This window comes from Anabrus simplex, chromosome 7, assembly GCF_040414725.1.
Source record: "Anabrus simplex isolate iqAnaSimp1 chromosome 7, ASM4041472v1, whole genome shotgun sequence".
Taxonomy (NCBI): domain Eukaryota; kingdom Metazoa; phylum Arthropoda; class Insecta; order Orthoptera; family Tettigoniidae; genus Anabrus; species Anabrus simplex.
The window spans coordinates 179,800,625-179,820,380 of NC_090271.1; the positions used below are offsets into that span (position 1 = coordinate 179,800,625).

Consider the following 19,756-nt stretch of genomic DNA (forward strand, 5'->3'; position numbering starts at 1 on the left):
AACTGTTTAGCTCTGCTGTGCACCGTAACATTTGTCGAGCGACCCATGTTCACTACTGTCTGTGATCACTTTCTTAATTTTACCTGACCACGAAGCCGAAATACACCAGTCAATTGTGCTGCTTGTAGACGTCATTAGGCATTCCAGGATTGCACAATGCCGTGAGGAGACAGGTTGGGGTGGGATTACCAGCCACCACAAGAACAACATTCCAAACATTTCGTTTGGCAAGAAACCTGGAGCCAACCCCTTTTATTTGATGCCATGTCTTAAAGAGATTTTCCAGAACATTAATGATACAGTAACATATCGTCGCTTCACTGGTAAAACGTTGTATCCCACAATACTCTTCCTATCCATTATTCTCCTTAAGACTGGTCACACCTCCCAGCCACATATGGATATGCAGTCCATCAGAACAATGTCCGTTGTGTTCGTTTTCCTATGTCGACGATTAAACGAAAATGAACCTTACATGCATTGTACACTAGCTGTCTTACTAATAAACGGTGTATAACTTTTATACAAGGTTTATACACTATTTATGTGAAATTCGTTACTAATAAACCGCATATAAGCCTCCTGTGTTTACATCTGTCATAGTTATTCATTGAATAGCTTATACAGACCAGGACCCTTGTATAAGCGCTGCATAGCAGCGAGTAGCGGAAAAAGAAACGAGTGAGCAGTTTATTTTCGTGATTATTGTCTATAGTAATATAATCGTGGTGAAATATTCAACTTATCCATTTAACATTGAACACACATTGAAAGAATGGACGATAACGTTGATGATCTTCACGGTATTTTAAACATAGAAGACATACACCATTCAGAGGTTATGGAGGCTAGACATCTTCGTAAAATAAAACACTTTAATGACACGGAATGGCAATGAACGACTATAAAAGAAATGATGGTTGGGCGTATTTTTGTGTAATAATGTGTTACTGCTTAATAGATTTTGAAATTGCGAGTTTATTATATGTTATCTGCCTCTACAAAGATCTCTATCAAATTTGAGTACCAGTACCCTAAAAAGGGACATATTCCTTGACATAAAAAATGGTATAACTTGAAAACCGTACGTAATATGATTTCCATACTTTGTAGTTGAATATGCAGAAATGTGATGTTTAAATGCCTAATAGAAACTTTTTTGATCAAACCTTTCTTTTAAGCTACAAAACAGTTTTTCCTTTCTCCTGAAAAGTAAGGATTTTGGAATGTGTGCCGTACCCTTTTCAACTCGCTGATTCAATTACAATTGCTTACGTTTTCCGTACTATCCCAGACAGGAGCTTTTGATCTTTTCTTAAGCTTTTCCATTCATTTTTTGGCGTCCATTACACAAGCAAGCTGAAGAAATGTTGATATCAGTATAAGCCAATTTCCAGCTGTCTCACTTTGTGTTGCAACTGCCTTTTCGATATACCGTGCTACATAATACCAATATAAATGGTCCGTTATTGGACATTATAAATTTTCCAGCTAACTCATTCCTGGTTGCCAGCTTTTCGCCCCCGTGTGCTACGCTGGGCTCTTCAGTTGGTACCTAGCATACCTACCAAGACGCTGGCTAGTGCATACTGTGGAGGCCACTGCGTAGGCTAATTGTAGCCACCGGCAGTGCCAATGCACTATGAGAGACTTTGTCTCATTATTAAAAATTGATGCCTGCTTGGCCACCAGATGATGTAGATGCTGATTCCCGTAGGGAACCTGAAATATTTGTCCTGAATGAGTAAATTTATAATACCAATATAAATGTCCATTATTGGACATTATAAATTTTCCAGCTAACTCATTCCTTTTAAAATTGAAAACATCTTTGGTCAATATTGAAACTTTGTATTGAAAAAAAGTGGATCAATTACACTGTCCTCTATTGTATGTTAACTCATTCCTGGTTGCCGGAGTTTTGCTCTCATGTGCTGAGTTGGGCTCATCAGTTTGTACCCAGCACACCCACCAAAGATGCATGGCTAGTGCATACCGTGGAGGCCACTGTGTAGGCTACTTGGAGCCACCAGCAGTGCCAGTGTGCTATGAGAGACTTTTGTCTCATTACCAAAAATTGATGCCTGCTTGGCCATCAGATGATGTAGATGCTGATTCCCGTAGGGAACCTGAAATATTTGTCCTGAATGAGTAAATTTATAATACCAGTATAAATGGTCCATTATTGGACATTATAAATTTTCCAGCTAACTCATTCCTGCTGAGACCATTTATATTGGTATTATAAATTTACTCATTCAGGACAAATATTTCAGGTTCCCTACGGGAATCAGCATCTACATCATCTGATGGCCAAGCAGGCATCAATTTTTGGTAATGAGACAGTCTCACATAGTGCATTGGCACTGGCAGTGGCTCCAAATAGCCTAGGCAGTGGCCTCCACAGTATGCACTAGCCATGCGTCTTGGTGGATGTGCTAGTTATCAACCGACGAGCCCAACCTAGCACCCTGGGGCAAAACACTGGCAACCAGGAATAAGTTAGCTGGTTAAATTTATAATGTCCAATAATGGACCATTTATATTGGTATTTCCTCGTTCTGTTGATATATGGCTGAGTATGACTGGTTGACAGTAGTTCTAATAATCACAACCAGATGACAGTACGGGGCACAGTGGCCAGCCATGTGCTCTTCTTTGGTCTATAATACAGTCAGATACTCAAATAGCTTAATAATAGGAAGTGGAAGTTGCAAGCGAGTAACCTAACCTCAGGAGTAGCACGCCATAGACGTCTAACCGGGGCAGGACCTACATAAGTGGTCATGTTACATCACATATTAGTGCTTCTTAGTTGTACTGTGTGCCTTAATATTTGTTTTGGCCAAAATGTCAAAAAAGAAATGTGATGCAGAGTTTAAATCGCTTATAGGGAAGAGTTCTTGTGTTTCGGTGAATCCGGGAAGGGACCAACTTTCACATTCTGTACTGTACAGTATGTAGGTGTGATGTTTCAGTTGCGCATGGCAGGAAGTGCGATATACTCAAATATGTGTCAACAAAAAAATGTAAGGAGAGTGTCCAGTGTGTAGAAAGAAACCAGAAACTGAACTTTTCACGTAAAAACCAAGATGTAAATCCTGTGGCGAATGCCGAGGCTTTATTTACGTCATTTATCGTAGAACATAACTTGCCTGTAACTTGTGCCGACCACGCAGGGCCTTTGTTTTGCAGTGTGTTTCCTGATTCAGAAATTGCTAAACGATATGGGTGTGCTAGAACAAAAACAGCAGCTATCATTATAGAAATTTGTAGGGAAGAAAGGGCGAAAAATGTATCACATTTGCAGGTGAATGCATTTTCTGTTGTTAGTGATGGTAGCAATAAAAGATACTTGATAATATATCCTATTGTTGTAACATTTTTTAGGCCTGAACTCAATGAAATTCAGAGTTGTGTACCCTCTGTGCCTAATTTAGAAGGGATACTACTAGAGCTAACATTGCCAGTCTTTTGCTCTCAACTTTTTGGGAATTCCACATTCCATTAAAAACCGCCTAGCTCTTAGTGCTGATAATGTTCCAGTAAAGGTAGGATGAAAGAATGGTGTGGCAGGATGTTTGAAGTGGGAAAATAGTAACATCATCATAGGCTGCTTTTATCACCTAATTAATCTTTCTCCAGAGAAGGGTGCGGCATGCTTGGCTTTAAATATAGATGAAAGTATTATGCCAGTTTACTGTCTTAAATTGACAGTTGGAACTAAAATGGACGCAGTTGCCATGAGAAGAATAGATACGTCACATAAATTCAATCATCGATATCGAGAAAGTAGTACATATAGCGTAACCGAGGCGAGAAATATCAAGGCTAATGGATGTGCTAATGGATGACGACATCTTTTTGGATAAGTAATACAAACCAATGCCTAATAGATATAATATGATTTGTCAGCTGATGATGATCAAATAGAGTCAAAACCGGTATGGATGTAAGACTACATTCACAATAAACAGTATTGATAAGGTGAAATTTCTTTCTTATCCATATACACTAAATATCTAGGTGGCGGTGAGAAAAATAAAGAATAGCCTAAGATTGTTATAACATTATTATTACTACTTCTCATAAAATTCTGCAAGCTACAAGAAACAACGTTCCAATTGTGAGAATAAGAAGTATATATTACGAGCAGCTAACCGGAATCTAAAAGGATTTATCATAACATTTGGAAGAAAAAAGTCGATATTACAGAATATTGCATTGAAACGCATAAATAAACTTCAAGAAATTAGAGTGGCACATTGAGAAAAATATTATGTAGAGGATTACGTCACGTATCCCGAACAGCAGCAGCAGCAGCAGATAACATTTAAAGCTCACCAGCTAGAAATATTAAAGTCATGGCAGTTAGTATCAACATAGAAATCAAAGTATATAATTGAATTTTAGGCAGACATATTGGTAATCTAGAAGAGAAAAACGGAATTGAAACTTACAGAAACGCTTTATTTACACTTATATTGATACCGTATAGGCTTTTGGGCTTATGCTGTGTCAAGAAAATAAGGTGAAATTCTTTGCGTTTCGCAGAGAACTGTGCTCTGCGTCATCAGAAGAAATGCTACGTTCATTCGCCACCAGATCCACTTCTATTAAAGAGTCATTGTTTAAGGAGCCTTTCTTGACTGTCCACGAAAAAGACTTCTTAAGCAATGACTCTTTAAATTTAGACGTTATAATAGAAGTGGAAATGGTACATTCATTCGCCACCAGATCCACTTCTATTATAACATCTAAATTTAAAGAGTCATTGTTTAGCTTTTCTCGTGAGCAGTCGAGCGTGTGGCACAGGTTGCCTAAAAAATAAAGACCCTTTTAAATTTTTCAAACACATTTCAAAATTACAATTTTTGATGTACAGAATGTAAAATGATAATACAATTTAGTTCAGTAATTCTTCTTCTTCATTCAGTAATTAAAAATAATAACTTCAATATGTTCTTCAAATTAACATTTTCGAACACACACAAATTCTTCATTGTTTTTTCCTTGAGGCTTCTTGGAATTAATTCAATTGATACACGACCCTTTTCCAAATTCAATAAAACACGACCACATGAAATTTAAATACAAAGATCACTTCAAAATTAATTCTTGTCCAAAATTCGATAATATAATTTTACGAAACACCATAATTTCCAGTATACCTTCCCACCACAGGTGACAGAACAACAATTAGTCGTGATGTGTTCAGCGTGTTGAAGGATGAGAAGTCATATTCCTAAAGTTCAGGTATGTCCAGTAATTAGTATTCACATATAAATAATTTAAAAGAAATATATGTAGGCCAAATAGAGTTGTTAATGTATTGAATTATAATGAATTATAACATGTTCTGTCGTGCATGATGTGTTGTAATACTTTGTGATTCACTGCCAAATTTCTCCTGATTTTATACTTTTGTAAGTTGGCATGTCTGCATTCATCGTTTCACTAATGATGTGAAGGTGAACTCGACATACTATCAGCAAGAGGTTTTAACACCCATTTACAACGCAGATATCCCAGCGCTCTATGGGAGGACGAAAAATCAGGTATGTGTACATCAAGATAAAGCATCCAGCCACATCTCTCGTTCAACTTGTCTGTTCGTAGAGAGAATGGAGATTAAAACTGGAATCCATGCAATTCCTTTTACTGACATTCCGGTAAAGGTGCCCGATGGGTCACCTATGGACTTCTATGCATTTGGACTCCTAAAAAGAACCTTATGAAATAGATGTCCACACACTATCGATGGCCTCTGGAAAGTCTGCCAAGGGGAGTGGGTTGTGATAACTGGAAATTGAGCATGATCGTTGGTGGAGATATGGCTTATGAAAAGCCAATTATCCTTCAAACATTGTCCACAGAGATCCCAAACAACCTTCCGGACAGATCAAGAAAAGTTCATGGTTTGAAGATGAAGACAGCATCATGGGAAGCCTTCCTTCAACACTTATAACTGGTGGGCTCCAGTGTTTACCACATTTAACAGAAACAAAGGCTTTCAAAGGCAGAAAATAGCACAGCAGAAGCAGCCTGGCTTCACTCTTGTGTACGGCCTAAGGTACTGGTTTTTTGGAATGAGTTGAGAAATCTACAATTTGAAATGTGTGAAAACCGACCTTACTGCAGTAGAGGTGTACTTCACATTTCAGAATGGCCAAAATTAAATGCCTGGATTTCCACCAAGAAAGGGTTCTGAATTTCTCATGAGATAAATGCCATAAAAATGAACTGCAATGTAATTCCTCTTTTTTTGTCTTACCCTGGTGATTTGACATTGCACTAACACACAGAAGGTTTTCAAATGATGTAAGGATGAGAAAGATCCAGTCATACCTGCAAGTTACAGACCCAGCATTTGCATGGTATGAAAATTGGAAACCATAGAAAATTATCTTCAGGACTGCCAATGGTGGGTTTCGAACATACCATCTCCTAGATTCAAGCCCACAGCTACACAGCCTGTTAGGTGCCCAATATCCTGTTGCTGCAACGCTGTAATGTTGAGAGCTAATATGGGGAAATGCCTGGATTTCCACCAAGAAAGGGTTCTGAATTTCTCATTAGATAAATGCCATAAAAATGAACTGCAATGTAATTCCTCTTTTTTTGTTTTACCCTGGTGATTTGACATTGCACTAACACACAGAAGGTTTTCAAATGATGTAATACAGGGAGGAGTATTATCACCAACATTATGGTGTCTGGTAGTGGATGAACTACTTACCAGGTTAAATGTTGGAGGAATATACGCCCAAGGCTATGCAGATGACATGAGCCTGATGGCGGTAGGAAATTTCCCCAGCACGGTTTCCAAGCTCGTACAGAGCTCTCTACGTAGGGTGGAAAGATGGTGCCACGAGACAGACTTGTCGGTTAATCCCGATAAGATGGAGCTCGTGGTATTTACCAGGAGGAGGAGGCTAGACAGACTGTCAGAGCCTTTCCTATTTGGGAAAAAATTAGTTAAGACAACCTCAGTTAAGTACCTAGGGGTAATCCTTGAGGCAAGACTGAGTTGGAAGAAACATATAGATTGTAAGGTGGATAAGGCTCGCAAGATTATGTGGGCCTGTCGCAGGGCCGTCGGGAAGACTTGGGGCCTAAGATCTAAGGTGGTCCAGTGGCTCTATATCTCTATTGTACGGCCCACGATCACCTATGCATCTTTAGTCTGGTGGCCAGGTTCGAAGAGTAAAACTGTGACCACGAAGTTAAACAGTGTCCAAAGACTTGCATGTCTAGGAATAACAGGGGCACTGGATACTACACCATTATGTGCAATAGAGGCCATCCTAGGTTTTCCCCCCTTACATTTATATGTTAAGGTAATAGCGGAAATGAGTGCCTATTGCCTCTGGTCACTCGGAGGATGGTCCTTCAAAAACCCGAATAGAGGTCATGCCTCTATTCTTACAAGGCTTCACCAGACTTGCCCTATGACAATGACGATCGGGGATCTGATGAAGCCTAGCTTTAACTTGAATTATAAATTTACAGTGGTGATACCCACAAGGGAGGAGTGGGCCGCGGATGCTGGGGCCCGTCTTAAGTCTGGGGGCTGTACATGGTACACAGATGGCTCGCGGACGGAGACGGGCACAGGCGCCGGAGTCTGGGGGCCTAAGACAAGGCTCTCCCTTCCTATGGGTAAATATGCTACTGTTTTCCAGGCCGAAGTATACGCAATAACCGGGCGAATTGGCCGTGCGCATAGAGGCGCGCAGCTGTGAGCTTGCATCCGGGAGATAGTAGGTTCGAATCCCACTATCGGCAGCCCTGAAAATTGTTTTCCGTGGTTTCCCGTTTTCGCACCAGGCAAATGCTGGGGCAGTACCTTAATTAAGGCCACGGCCGCTTCCTTCCAACTCCTAGGCCTTTCCTATCCCATCATCGCCAAAAGACCTATCTGTGTCTGTGCGACGTAAAGCCCCTAGCAAAAAAAAAAGTATACACAATACTAGCCTGTGCTGTATATATATGGAATATGCCTGGACACAGAAGACACATCACTATTTGCAGTGATGGCCAGGCAGCGCTAAAAGCACTATGTGCAGTTAAAACAACATCAAAACTGGTATGGGAATGCCAAAGGATGTTAGATCAGCTGTGTGAATTTAGCTCAGTTACCCTATTATGGGTCCCTGGGCACACAGGTATCAGTGGAAATGACGAAGCTGACAAACTAGCGAAACAAGGCTCAAAAGGTTCTTTCACAGGACCAGAGCCCTTCCTGGGAGTGTCACTCCAAAGCGTGAGACTGGTAATATCCCAGTGGACAAACCAGTCTCACTTAGATATTTGGAAGAGGTTAACTATAGCAAGGCAGGCACGTGAACTTATCAAAGTTATAAAGTTATAAAAGTTATAAAAAGGTCCTAATGAATTTGAATAGGACCAGAATGAGAATGGTAGTTGGACTGTTAACAGGCCACAATACCTTACAGAGACACCTACACATCATGAAAATCACCCAGGATCCTTTGTGTGGAAGATGCGGTAAGGAGGAGGAAACCTCCGCGCATTTGTTATGTCAGTGCGAGGCTCTTGCAAGCACTAGACATTGATACCTTGGCTCACATTTTGTGAGCCTGGAAGACATCAGGAATGCCAATATCCGGACACTGGTATCCTTTATAGGAGCACTAGGGGCACAAAGGGTCTTCATAGACCTACTTGTGGAGCTCTGCGAAGACAGGGCTCACCCATTTCTTATCTATCTATCTATCTATCTATCTATCTATATCTATCCTGTTGCTGTTTCTATGAGAATAAAACCCTCCCTCATGTCCTTGAATTCTGCTGTGAAAGAGAACTACCGATCTACTTGTATATTAGACCACCTCACATACTAGACCCCCCCCCCCCCATGACTTTTTGGGACAAAGAAAGTGAAAAATAAATCTTGCAAACAGGACCGCCCAACGTAATTCGTCAGAGAACAAGGATTCTGCTTCAAAGCGTGTACAAGCCTTATTGCAGCTCCGATGATATCACACACATTGTGAATAGTTTCGTCCGTACGACCTGCAGAATGAAAACGTGCGTCAAAGTCATGCGGTACGTCTGTGTGTCGTAGTTAAGAAATGTTGCCTCTGTAGCATAGACCTACTGCAGCTCTGATGACTTCGTACAAATAGGTGAATAGTTTGGTGTTCAATCTAAAAAATTAAAGCATGCATCAGTCATGCTATATGTCTGTTTTTTTGTAGTTAAAAATGTCCGCCAGTATATTGGTTAACACAGATACCTGCCATTTTGGAGGCCTGAATTCAATTCCCGGTACCGTATTGCCAGAGATTTAAGAATGGCAGGAAATTTGATATGCGGTAAAAATGGTAACGTGCAGCTCCCTCCATTGGGGGCTGCATCACCTCAGAATGAGGAAACGAGTTTACTTTAGTTAAGAAATATTCACGGTTGTTGCTGTTAACACATTCACGCCAATCATCTGAGCGGGCTATTTAAAGGGCTGGCCCAGCTATTCAAGCTGTTGGTGGCAGAGCAAACAACGAATTCTTTTCACAATAAGTTCTAAACCGAACAAGATATGGAAACAAAATTTTCCACATACCTTAATGAAATCCTCTAGTATCTCTGTAGGGTGTGGTAGGTAATGTCACATTTTCCTGGGCGAATAGAACACCACACTTTCCACAAAAATAGCATGTTTCACTAATAATTTTATTTTTGAAGCACACTTGGCACCTTCTTGAGGTCCGACTCGTTGGCTGAATAGTCAGTGTACTGGCCTTCGGTTCAGAGGGTCCCGGGTTCGATTCCCGGCTGGGTTGGGGATTTTAACCTTCATTGGTTAATTCCAATGGCCCGGGGGCTGGGTGTTTGTGCTGTCCCCAACATCCCTGCAACTCACACACCACATATAACACTATCCTCCACCACAATAACACGCAGTTACCTACACATGGCAGATGCCGTCCACCCTCATCAGAGGGTCTGCTTTGCAAGGGCTGCACGCGGCTAGAAATAGCCACACACACACACACCAAAAAAAAAAAAAACCTTCTTGAGGGGAACTTGATTTTATTTAATGGTGGAAACTCTTTTCTCTTTTCTCTTCCCATCTAACCTTAATGGTGATACTTGGCCGGTGCCCTTTTTTGGCGGCAAAATCGCGGGACATTGACTTGAAGCTGATGAAGTAGATGAAGCTGAAAAGTCGGAGAGAGGTGACTGTACTTGTATGTCGGGTTCACTTTTCCCCCCATTTGAGAATTCCCGGATATTTCTTTAGATCTTTTGGTACACCCCTATTTGACTGTATTGTTCCACATACGGCAGTGTTCTGTTCCCGTAATTGTTTTGCGAGTACAACGCTATGGTAATAATTGTCCATATAGACTGTATACCTCTGGCCAAGATAATTTTCAAGCAGCTGAAAATTGTGCTTTGTAAATTCGCACCACTTGCATCATTTATATTGTCCCTACACGCCATGGTTACACTTCAGAACGTGATTATTCACACGATTGTGCAATCACAAACCAACTACACAGCTAGTTGGGCCAGCGCAAGGCTATCTTCAGAAACAAAACAAAAGAAGTGCATTGGGAGGGAAAATTGCCATGGCCATGTGGTTTCTGGTGAGTAGAAGCATTCATGAGGGTATTACCTTCATCTCTCTCGCACATATTTGTGACCAAAATAGATCCCAGCTGCGTAGGATCGGCTCCAGTTCAAGGTTGCGCTCATCCGGGCTAACTCGGATACGGTCCACAGCATGATCACGCGCTATAGGCAATAACTTGGGTACGGGCGTAAATGTGTTAATATAGCAGGCGAGATCATTAACAAAGTGATCGTTTAATATCTCGTAACTCGGTCCAATACAGCCTATGTAATCTTTGGGGAGGAGGTTTCAAAACGTGTTAAAAACAGTCCAATCATAATAGTTGTTTTACTCGCCAACAAACCTAAATAATAATAATAATAATAATAATAATAATAATAATAATAATAATAATAATAATAATAATAATAATAATAATAATAATAATAATTATAATAATAATAATAATAATAATAATAATAATAATAATAATAATAAAATGGTAATTAGTTTACGTCCCCCACCAACTACTTTTACGATTTTCGGAGACGCCAAACAGAACATACTATGCGTTAATAAAAAAATATGGAGGCAACGAACATGCAAAGTTAAAGGTTATGATAATAAAACGCATTACTGTCACACCTATAGATACTCATAAATGTGACAAAGTTACCTGTTATTTATTTTGATTCTTTCCGTCGTGGAACTTCGACACTAGTCAGGTACTTCGTAGCATACCTAACCTAAACAATGCAGTCTCTCTTATCTCACAGCTGTTTAGGTAAATTCTTATGTAATAAATGTGGAGAACAAGCATGAAATATACTTAGAAATAAAGGCCTGGCTTTCAATAGCCACAGTTATCCAAAGAATGCTTCCAGTCACCATGTATTACATTCAGAAGTACAACTCTTAACATACGCTAGTTATCAGCTGGTGGGTTGGCACGTAGTTTACAGCACAGCTTTATTCAGAGGGCGTGGCTTCTGCTACACATATACCAACTGGGAATAACAGAGACTATCTCCAGAAACCATTTGCGAATAGATTCTCACTGTTTGGACTCTATAGTCGGGAAAGAAACTATTTTTTAAGTTGCAATAAGATGGGATCTCCATCTCGAATACTTGCGATTGCTGTGAAGGTGACTTCAGCAGGGAAGTTCGCGGCACAAGACGACAATAATTCAAATGAAGGCAATGATCAGGTTTGCTATGTGGTAGGACTACTGCTTAATTGACAGGCACAAATGACTGCCATTACGTTCTTGTGTATTAATATTGTATAATATGATACCCTTATCCCTTTTCTCTACGGGGTCGAGTATGAAGTGAGCCGAATCTTCGTAGCAAGTTTTTACAACCGCATGCCCTTCCTGACGTCAACTTCATCAGAAGCATTAATGAGATGAAACGAATGAGGTGATATAAGAGTAACTAAAACTGACTATATTTACTTTATATGTAGGCCTAAAAGTCATTTGTTCACCATTTATTCTTTTAAAATTTAGAAATACTGCCTTCCTACTAAAATAGCCAGTAAAACTCAGAATACATTTGTAAGTTTGTTAAAGAATAGTGTCGAATGTTAACATGTACAGTTTATAGCTCTTTATAGCATAGAAGTAATGTGTTCACTGCACATAATTTGACGTTATTGCATATTGGAACCCCCTTTCCGTTAGTTATCTTGGCTGTAAATGTGGGGGTGAAAAGGGGCAGGGGTCTAATACGCAAGTAAATATGGTATTAAGAAATGACTGGTACACACGATCAGTAGTTTTATTGAAATCCAAAAACCCTGAGGGTTTCATTTCCTGAAGAAGTGCACTGTGTATCAACTGTTGGATTCCTTAAGCACATCTACACTTAGCAGTCTATAGGAAGCAGAACGTTGGCTTTGTTACCAATTAGGTTTTAGGAAAATGATACAGAGGCCCAGAAAGATGACCCGTAAAGAAAGATGCTAAAAACCTTGTTGCTTATCATATTTTCAAGAAAAGTATCATATACCTGGATTGCTTTTCGGTACACGAGGAGCAGTCACAAAACTTTCTTGTAATTTCTTCCTACTCTTTGGTATTTCTATGTCAGAAAGTGATATTTGTCTAAATGTTTTAAGAAATTTGTTTCTGAACGTAAATCTCCATGTGTGTGGAATTTGTAAAAAGAAATTAATTATCCTTCACTGGGGATAGCCGTATAGTGCGGGGGCAGTAGGTAGGAAACTGAATTATTGGTTGAAAAATATATAAACATAGAATACATTGATCCAGTATTCATAAATACTAAAACATATTTAGAATGTGATAAAACAAATATTTATGTGGCTATAACCATAGAATATCTCTTCTTTTAAGACAGCTTTCTTTTGTGGATTTTCTTTCATTTTTGGTTCTTGATGTAAAATTTTGTAAATTTGCTTTCTTTCTGCAGGGAATCTGGTGGTGAACTTAAGCCTTTACCCAAAAAGCATATTGATTGTGGGCTGGGCCTTGAACGATTAGTTTCAGTGATTCAACAGAAACGCTCTAATTATGACACAGACCTCTTTGTTCCTCTCTTTGATGCCATTCAAAAGGTATGATGCTCACATGTATTTTGTTTCAGTTTTGTATATCTTTACTTGTTATATAAGTATGTAACTTACAATGATTTTGATATTTACTTCATCCTACTTCCATACCTTATGTGCTCTTAGCCACTTAAGGCCTGTTGGTTGAACTGGGTAATCTGAATTCAGGTGGTGATTGTGTTTTTAAAGGGAAAACTAGGGGATTATCAGGAGACAACCATGGTATGGTTGATAGTTGCTGCTTGGAACATGATTTAATGTGGCTGGCAAAATATATTGTATGTATACAATTTTGATGCAACCTTATAGATTACAAAACCAAATTGTATGGAATAGATGACAGCAGTACTTAGCGACACACATTTGCAGTAAATAAAAATGTTCAGTTTTAGTACAAAAAGTAATGAATTTTGGTTTAATAAAGCTGAAAAATAAGTGTGTCTTACATTGAAGTAGTTTTAATGTATGGTTTGTCTATCTAAGCAACCTCCAGTTATGAGGAAAGTGGAATGGGTTTTAACAAAAATGCATATGAATACACTTCGACAATGATTGTTTCTGATTTATGGATATTACTAGGACAATATTTCTAAGACAGTTTGAGCTAATACATGCTTTTATTATTTCCTGCCCCCCCCCCCCCGAAGATGTTTAGTTTAAGTAATGCTGGATATAAAAGCAATACAGGCAATAAGACTCTTTTCATTCGGATTCATTCATGTCTTTTGTTTTATAAAATTCTTTAGCAGAATGTAGTTGTATTGTTCAACGTGTTCAAAACAATGGTGATACAAGCCACTTTAAACTAAATGGTATGAACGCTCATAAAACTAGTAAAACTAGGACATGTTTCAACCCTTTATGGGTCATTTTCAGCTAGTATACATAAAAATAAAGACTACCATAAAGAATACCATGTATTCTGTATGACAAAAGGTCCAACTAATTAACACAAGAAATAACTCCTCTAGCCAGGCGCATTGTATAATTACCATTGGACTATATTTACCAAGATAGAACTGTACAGTGGTCAACACTACCCTTTTTTTCCTCAGAATTTTATCAAGACTATGAAAAACAATGCATGTTGTTTAAAAAAAATTGTAATGTGCCAACTCTAAACCTCCCCATTAATCATGTTTCTTTGTCCACATATTTCATTTTTAAAATGTTAAAATGTCTATTTTTATGTATGTATTCTAGCTGAAATGACCCATAAAGGGTTGAACCTCGTCCTAGTTTTACTACTTTTATGAGTGTACGTACCACTTAGTTTGTAATCTTATAAATTATATACAGTAAAACCTCAATGCATCTTTTTCAAGGGAGAGCGGGAAAGTGACGATGGATGTGGGAAAATTATAAATGCGGGTGACATAAAATATGGGGAAAGCAAATTAATAAAATATGGGTACTGTATTTGGGCATTTTGTATTTTTCATGTAAATATAATAATAATAATAATAATAATAATAATAATAATAATAATAATAATAATAATGGTGTGTGGCCTTTGAAGCCGGGTGCAATATCTTTTGAGTTGTGAGTTGTCGCGTGATACGCGATGTACGCGCTTATGAAAATGCGGCTCTGCCTAACATGAATCCTAATGTGCAAGTCGGCACACACACATGGTCCCCGATCTGTTGGAATTTACTAACCAAAGTTGTGTGGTGTTTTTTTTGCTAGTTGTTTTACGTCGCCCCGACACAGATAGGTCTTTTGGCGACGATGGGATAGGAATGGCATAGGAATTGGAAGGAAGCGGCCGTGGCCTTAGTTAAGGTACAGCCCCAGCATTTGCCTGGTGTGAAAATGGGAAATCATGGAAAACCATCTTCAGGGCTGCAGAACCAAATTATCTACATCTTTACCTTGATACAACTGTTGGATATGCTCCTGCCATCTTTCTGCTTTGTCTTCTTTCCCTAGAAGTGCCTTTCCATCTGAGCTCTTAATATTCATACACCTAGATTTCCTTTCTCCAAAGGTTTCCTTGTTTTTCCTGTATGCAGCATCTACCTTTCCCAGGACCATACAACCTTCGACATCCTTGCACTTCTCCTTCAGCCATTCTTCCTTAGCTACCTTGCACTTTCTGTCCACTTGATTCTTTAATCGCCTGTATTCTTTTTTGCCCTCTTCATTTCTAGCATTTTTTGTATTTTCATCATTCATCAATCAGGTCTAGTATCTCCTGAGTTATCCACTGATTCTTAGTTGATCTTTTCTTCCTTCCTAACATTTTTTCAGCAGCTCTACTGACTTCATTTTTCATGACTCTCCACTCTTCTTCTATAGTGTTTCCTTCAGCCTTTTCATTTAGTCCTTGTGCAAAATGTTCCTTGAAACAATCCCTCACACTCTTTTCTTTCAACTTGTCTAGATGCCATCTTTTTACATTCTTTCCTTTCTTCAATTTCAGATGGCATTTCATGACCATCACGTTGTGGTCAGAGTCCACGTCTGCTCCTGGGAAAGTTTTGCAATCCAACACCTGGTTTCTGAATCTCTGCCTAATCATAATGAAGTCTATTTGATACCCTTCAGTGTCTGCAGGTCTCGTCCACGTATACAGCCGTCATTTGTGGTGCTTGAACCAAGTATTGGCAAAGACTAAATTATGATCAGTGCAGAATTCAACCAACCAACTTCCTCTTTCGTTCCTTTGTCCCAATCCAAATTCTCCTACTGTACTACCTTCTCTTCCTTGGCCTATCACTGCATTCCAGTCTCCCATCACAATTAGATTCTCGTCACCTTTTACATATTGTATTAAATCTTCTATCTCCTCATATATTCTTTTGATTTCTTTTTCATCCGCTGAACTAGTAGGCATATAGACCTGCACTATTCTGGTGGGCATTGGTTTGGTGTCTATCTTGATGGCAATAATTCTTTCACTATGCTGGTTGTAGTAGCTTACCTGCTGCCCTATTTTCTTATTCATTATTAAACCAACTCCTACATTTCCCCTGTTTGATTTTGTGTTGATAATTCGGTAGTCATCTGACCAAAAATCTTGTTCTTCCTGCCCACGTACTTCACTTATACCAACTACATCTAACTTTAGCTTATCCATCTCCCTTTTCAGATTCTCTAACTTACCACAATGATTCAAACTTCTAACATTCCACACTCTGACTCGCAGAATGTCAGTATCCATCTTCCTGATGATCGCCTCCTCTCATGTATTCCCCACCCGGAGATCCGAATGGGGGACTAGTTTACCTCCGGAATATTTTACCCTGGAGGAAGCCATCATCAGTACATCATTCATACAGAGAGAGCTGCATGTCCTCGAGAGGTAGTTACGGCTATAGTTTCCCGTTGCTTTCAGCCGTGTAGCAGTATCAACACAGCTAAGCCATGTTGAGTATTATTACAAGGCTGCATCAGTCAATCATCTAGACTGCCGCCCTTGCAACTACCGAAAGGCTGCTACCCCCCTTACGAATGAACTATTCGTTAGTCTGGTCTCTCAACTGATACCCATCCGATATGGTTGCACCTGCGGCTCGGCTATCTGCATCATTGGGACACGCAAGCCTCCCCACCGCGGCAAGGTCACATGGTTCGCAGAGGAGGAGATGCACTTATTTTTTAAAAATTACTTGTCAAAAACAGTAGATATCGATTGCATGATTGGCAAAATGGGGTGCAATGTGGTGAGATGATTTTGGCATCTGTCGTGCACCTGCCATCTTCTGTTGTTCAGTAGATATAGATCCATTTGTTCTTCCCATGAATCCAAACTCATCGAAAATCTTCTCTTCCCTTGAAAGGCATTACATTTTCAAGAAAACTTTTAAAGTGATCTTTTGTCAACTTTCCCTATTTTGAAGCGGTGATGAAAACATTGCCTTATTCTGTGGATAATTTATCTACATTGACGGCTACGTGAGGGCTGAACATGCTCTTTGGTTCTTGTGTGCAGAGAAATACCTTGGGAAGAAGTTTCCTGGATAGTGTTACAACATACTGTAGAGTATAGCTATGTGTAGCCTCATTAAAATCTCACAAGTAAATTTGTGTTACGTTTTTTCATTGAGTAGATAATGTCCTTTGTATATCTACCCTGTACTCACAACCTGTCTGATCAGTATTAATCACAAAATTTTTCTCTTATTTTCTAGAGGCTATTCTCATTGAAACAGTTTTTGAAAATATTCTGCTTCTTTCAAAATTGCATCCAAGTTCAAACCTCATTTCGATTTGTGTAACGTGTTACTTTACTTTGTTCGATTCTATATTTTACCTTGAATTTCTTAACCCACGTATTGGATGCTGTGAAGTGAAATTGCTAGACTGCAGCTTGCGATGCCCGTGTCTGTAGCATTTTGATAGTTACTGGCTTTCTTGACTCTCCCATGCATCATTAAATCGATTGAGGGTCCATTTCTCAATCATTACATATTTTTCTCTGCAGCTACTACATTTTCAAATTTCCACAACCCACCTTTTCATGTGACGTTTGTTCCGAAGAGTAGCTCCCCCATACCAATGAATAGTTTTTAGAAACCAGGTAGGATGCTCTCTGATGATGTTGACTATTTCGATTTTTACGTCCAAAGGAATTGAAGTAGGTGATTTTGGTTGTCCGCCTGCACTTCATAATCTTCTGTATCAGTTTCATTCTATGATGGGTCTGCTCCTAGGCAATTGCCATTTGTTAAAATAGCTGTTTTTTCCAAATGTTCTTTTTGTTGGAAATTGTCATTGCCTTCCTCAGTTTTCTATCTTTCACAAAATCCAGTTTTAAATTCCTTGATAATGGCCTCTGTTAAAGTTTTTCCAGTAAGCGTTGGTTTACATATGATATTTGAGCTAAAATCTTAAGGATAAGCTTGTGCAATTTTAGAGGGTGGGTGCATACATGCAGTGCATTCGTAATGTCCTGTTGTGAATAAACTCCAAGGATGCCAGATTAGTTGTTATTGTCATTTGTAAATATTGTAGAATTAGGTGGCATCGATCCCGTTTTAGCATTGATGACTGTTTTGACTGCATTCCAGATACTGTTGATAGTAGACAACCCAGTAGCGTAGCCAGGATCGGCCGATGGTGGGGGGGTGGGGGGTTATTGTTACATAATGATGATAGAACACAAGGAAGGTGGTTGTACGTGTGTGGTGTGCACATGCAAGACTTAGAACACAAGGAAGGTGGTTGTACATGTGTGGTGTGCACATGCAAGACTTGTCATTATAAGGACATTGATACAAGTGAATTATGTTGATATTGAGATTGCATTACATTACAAAATCTTACATTATAATACAGAACAAGAACGATACGATCAAGGTCAAATTTTTTACAATTTTATGTTCAATTTACAATGTAAAACCCAACTTTTTGTGGCTTCTCAGAAAATAGATTCAACATATCTGCTGGTTCTACAATTAGTGTTTATTTTATTGTTTATTATAAGTTTCTGTTTTTCTTTTTGTAAAAGTTCCATGAGGGGGATGGGGTGATTCTAAACCCCAATACCCCCCGTCATTGGCTACGCCCCTGAGACAACCCTACACACATAATATTGAATTTGAATAAGTGTAATTCAAGACCTCTGACTTATCTAAACCGGTTATACGGCACTTGCACGATGAAAAGTGTGCCCAGTGTGCCAATTTGGGCTCATCAGTTGGTAACTGGTGCACCTACCAAGATACATGGCTAGTGCATATTGTGGAGGCCACTGTATAGGCTACTTGGAGCCACCGGTGAATGAAATGTCGTATGGCTTTTAGTGCCGGGATATCCCAAAGCGGGTTCGGCTCGCCAGATGCAGGTCTTTCTATTTGACTCCCGTAGGCGACCTGCGCGTCATGATGAGGATGAAATGATGATGAAGACAACACATACACCCAGCCCCCGTGCCATTGGAATTAACCAATTAAGGTTAAAATCCTCGACCCGGCCGGAAATCGAACCCGGGACCCTCTGAACCGAAGGCCAGTACGCTGACCGTTCAGCCAACGAGGTGGACGGTACGAGATGGACGACACGATATGACAGTTAAAATTTTAAAATATATCCACTGACTAGAGTTAAAAAAATGGTGATGAAGAAAAGTGAGTATGAGATTAAAACATGATGATGATGATGATGTTTGTTATTTAAAGGGGCCTAACATCGAGGTCATCGGCCCCTAATGGTACGAAATGAAATAACAAAAAGGTCAAATACATCCACTGACCAAAATAAAATAAAAATTGTCATGAAGAATGATTTGATGGACATGAACCCAATAAAAAACAACCAAACAAACAAAAAACAGTGGATCAGACTTTAAAAAAAGGTCGAAAATAATAGTATTACTGATTACACATGCACAAGGATGCTTGATGTCTAAAGGGGTGCAAAATCCACGTCTAAGGCCCCACAGAATGGTACATGTCGCGAGTAAAGTAGATCCATGGTATTTGTCATGTCGGGGTACTAATCAAAAGTAGCGAAGACTTAGTTCCACACAAGAAGGTACTACTCACTAGTTTTGCACTTCGTACAGGGAACGCAGACCTATGGTGTTTCTCACACAATGGCGCCACTCATAGCCAACGCAAACCGATAAGGTTCCTCACCTAGGTGTACTAA

The 19,756-nt window shown here is 39.3% G+C and overlaps 1 protein-coding gene across 1 annotated transcript in view; it reads left to right on the forward strand.

Annotated features, from left to right (window-relative positions):
* The window catches only part of AlaRS (alanine--tRNA ligase, cytoplasmic), a 449,485-nt gene that overhangs the window by 118,027 nt on the left and 311,702 nt on the right, over window positions 1-19,756 (forward strand). Inside the window, exon 6 of the mRNA XM_067150816.2 lies at window positions 13,021-13,165. Coding sequence (XP_067006917.2) covers window positions 13,021-13,165 — 145 coding nt within the window. The remainder of the gene's footprint in view (window positions 1-13,020; window positions 13,166-19,756) is intronic.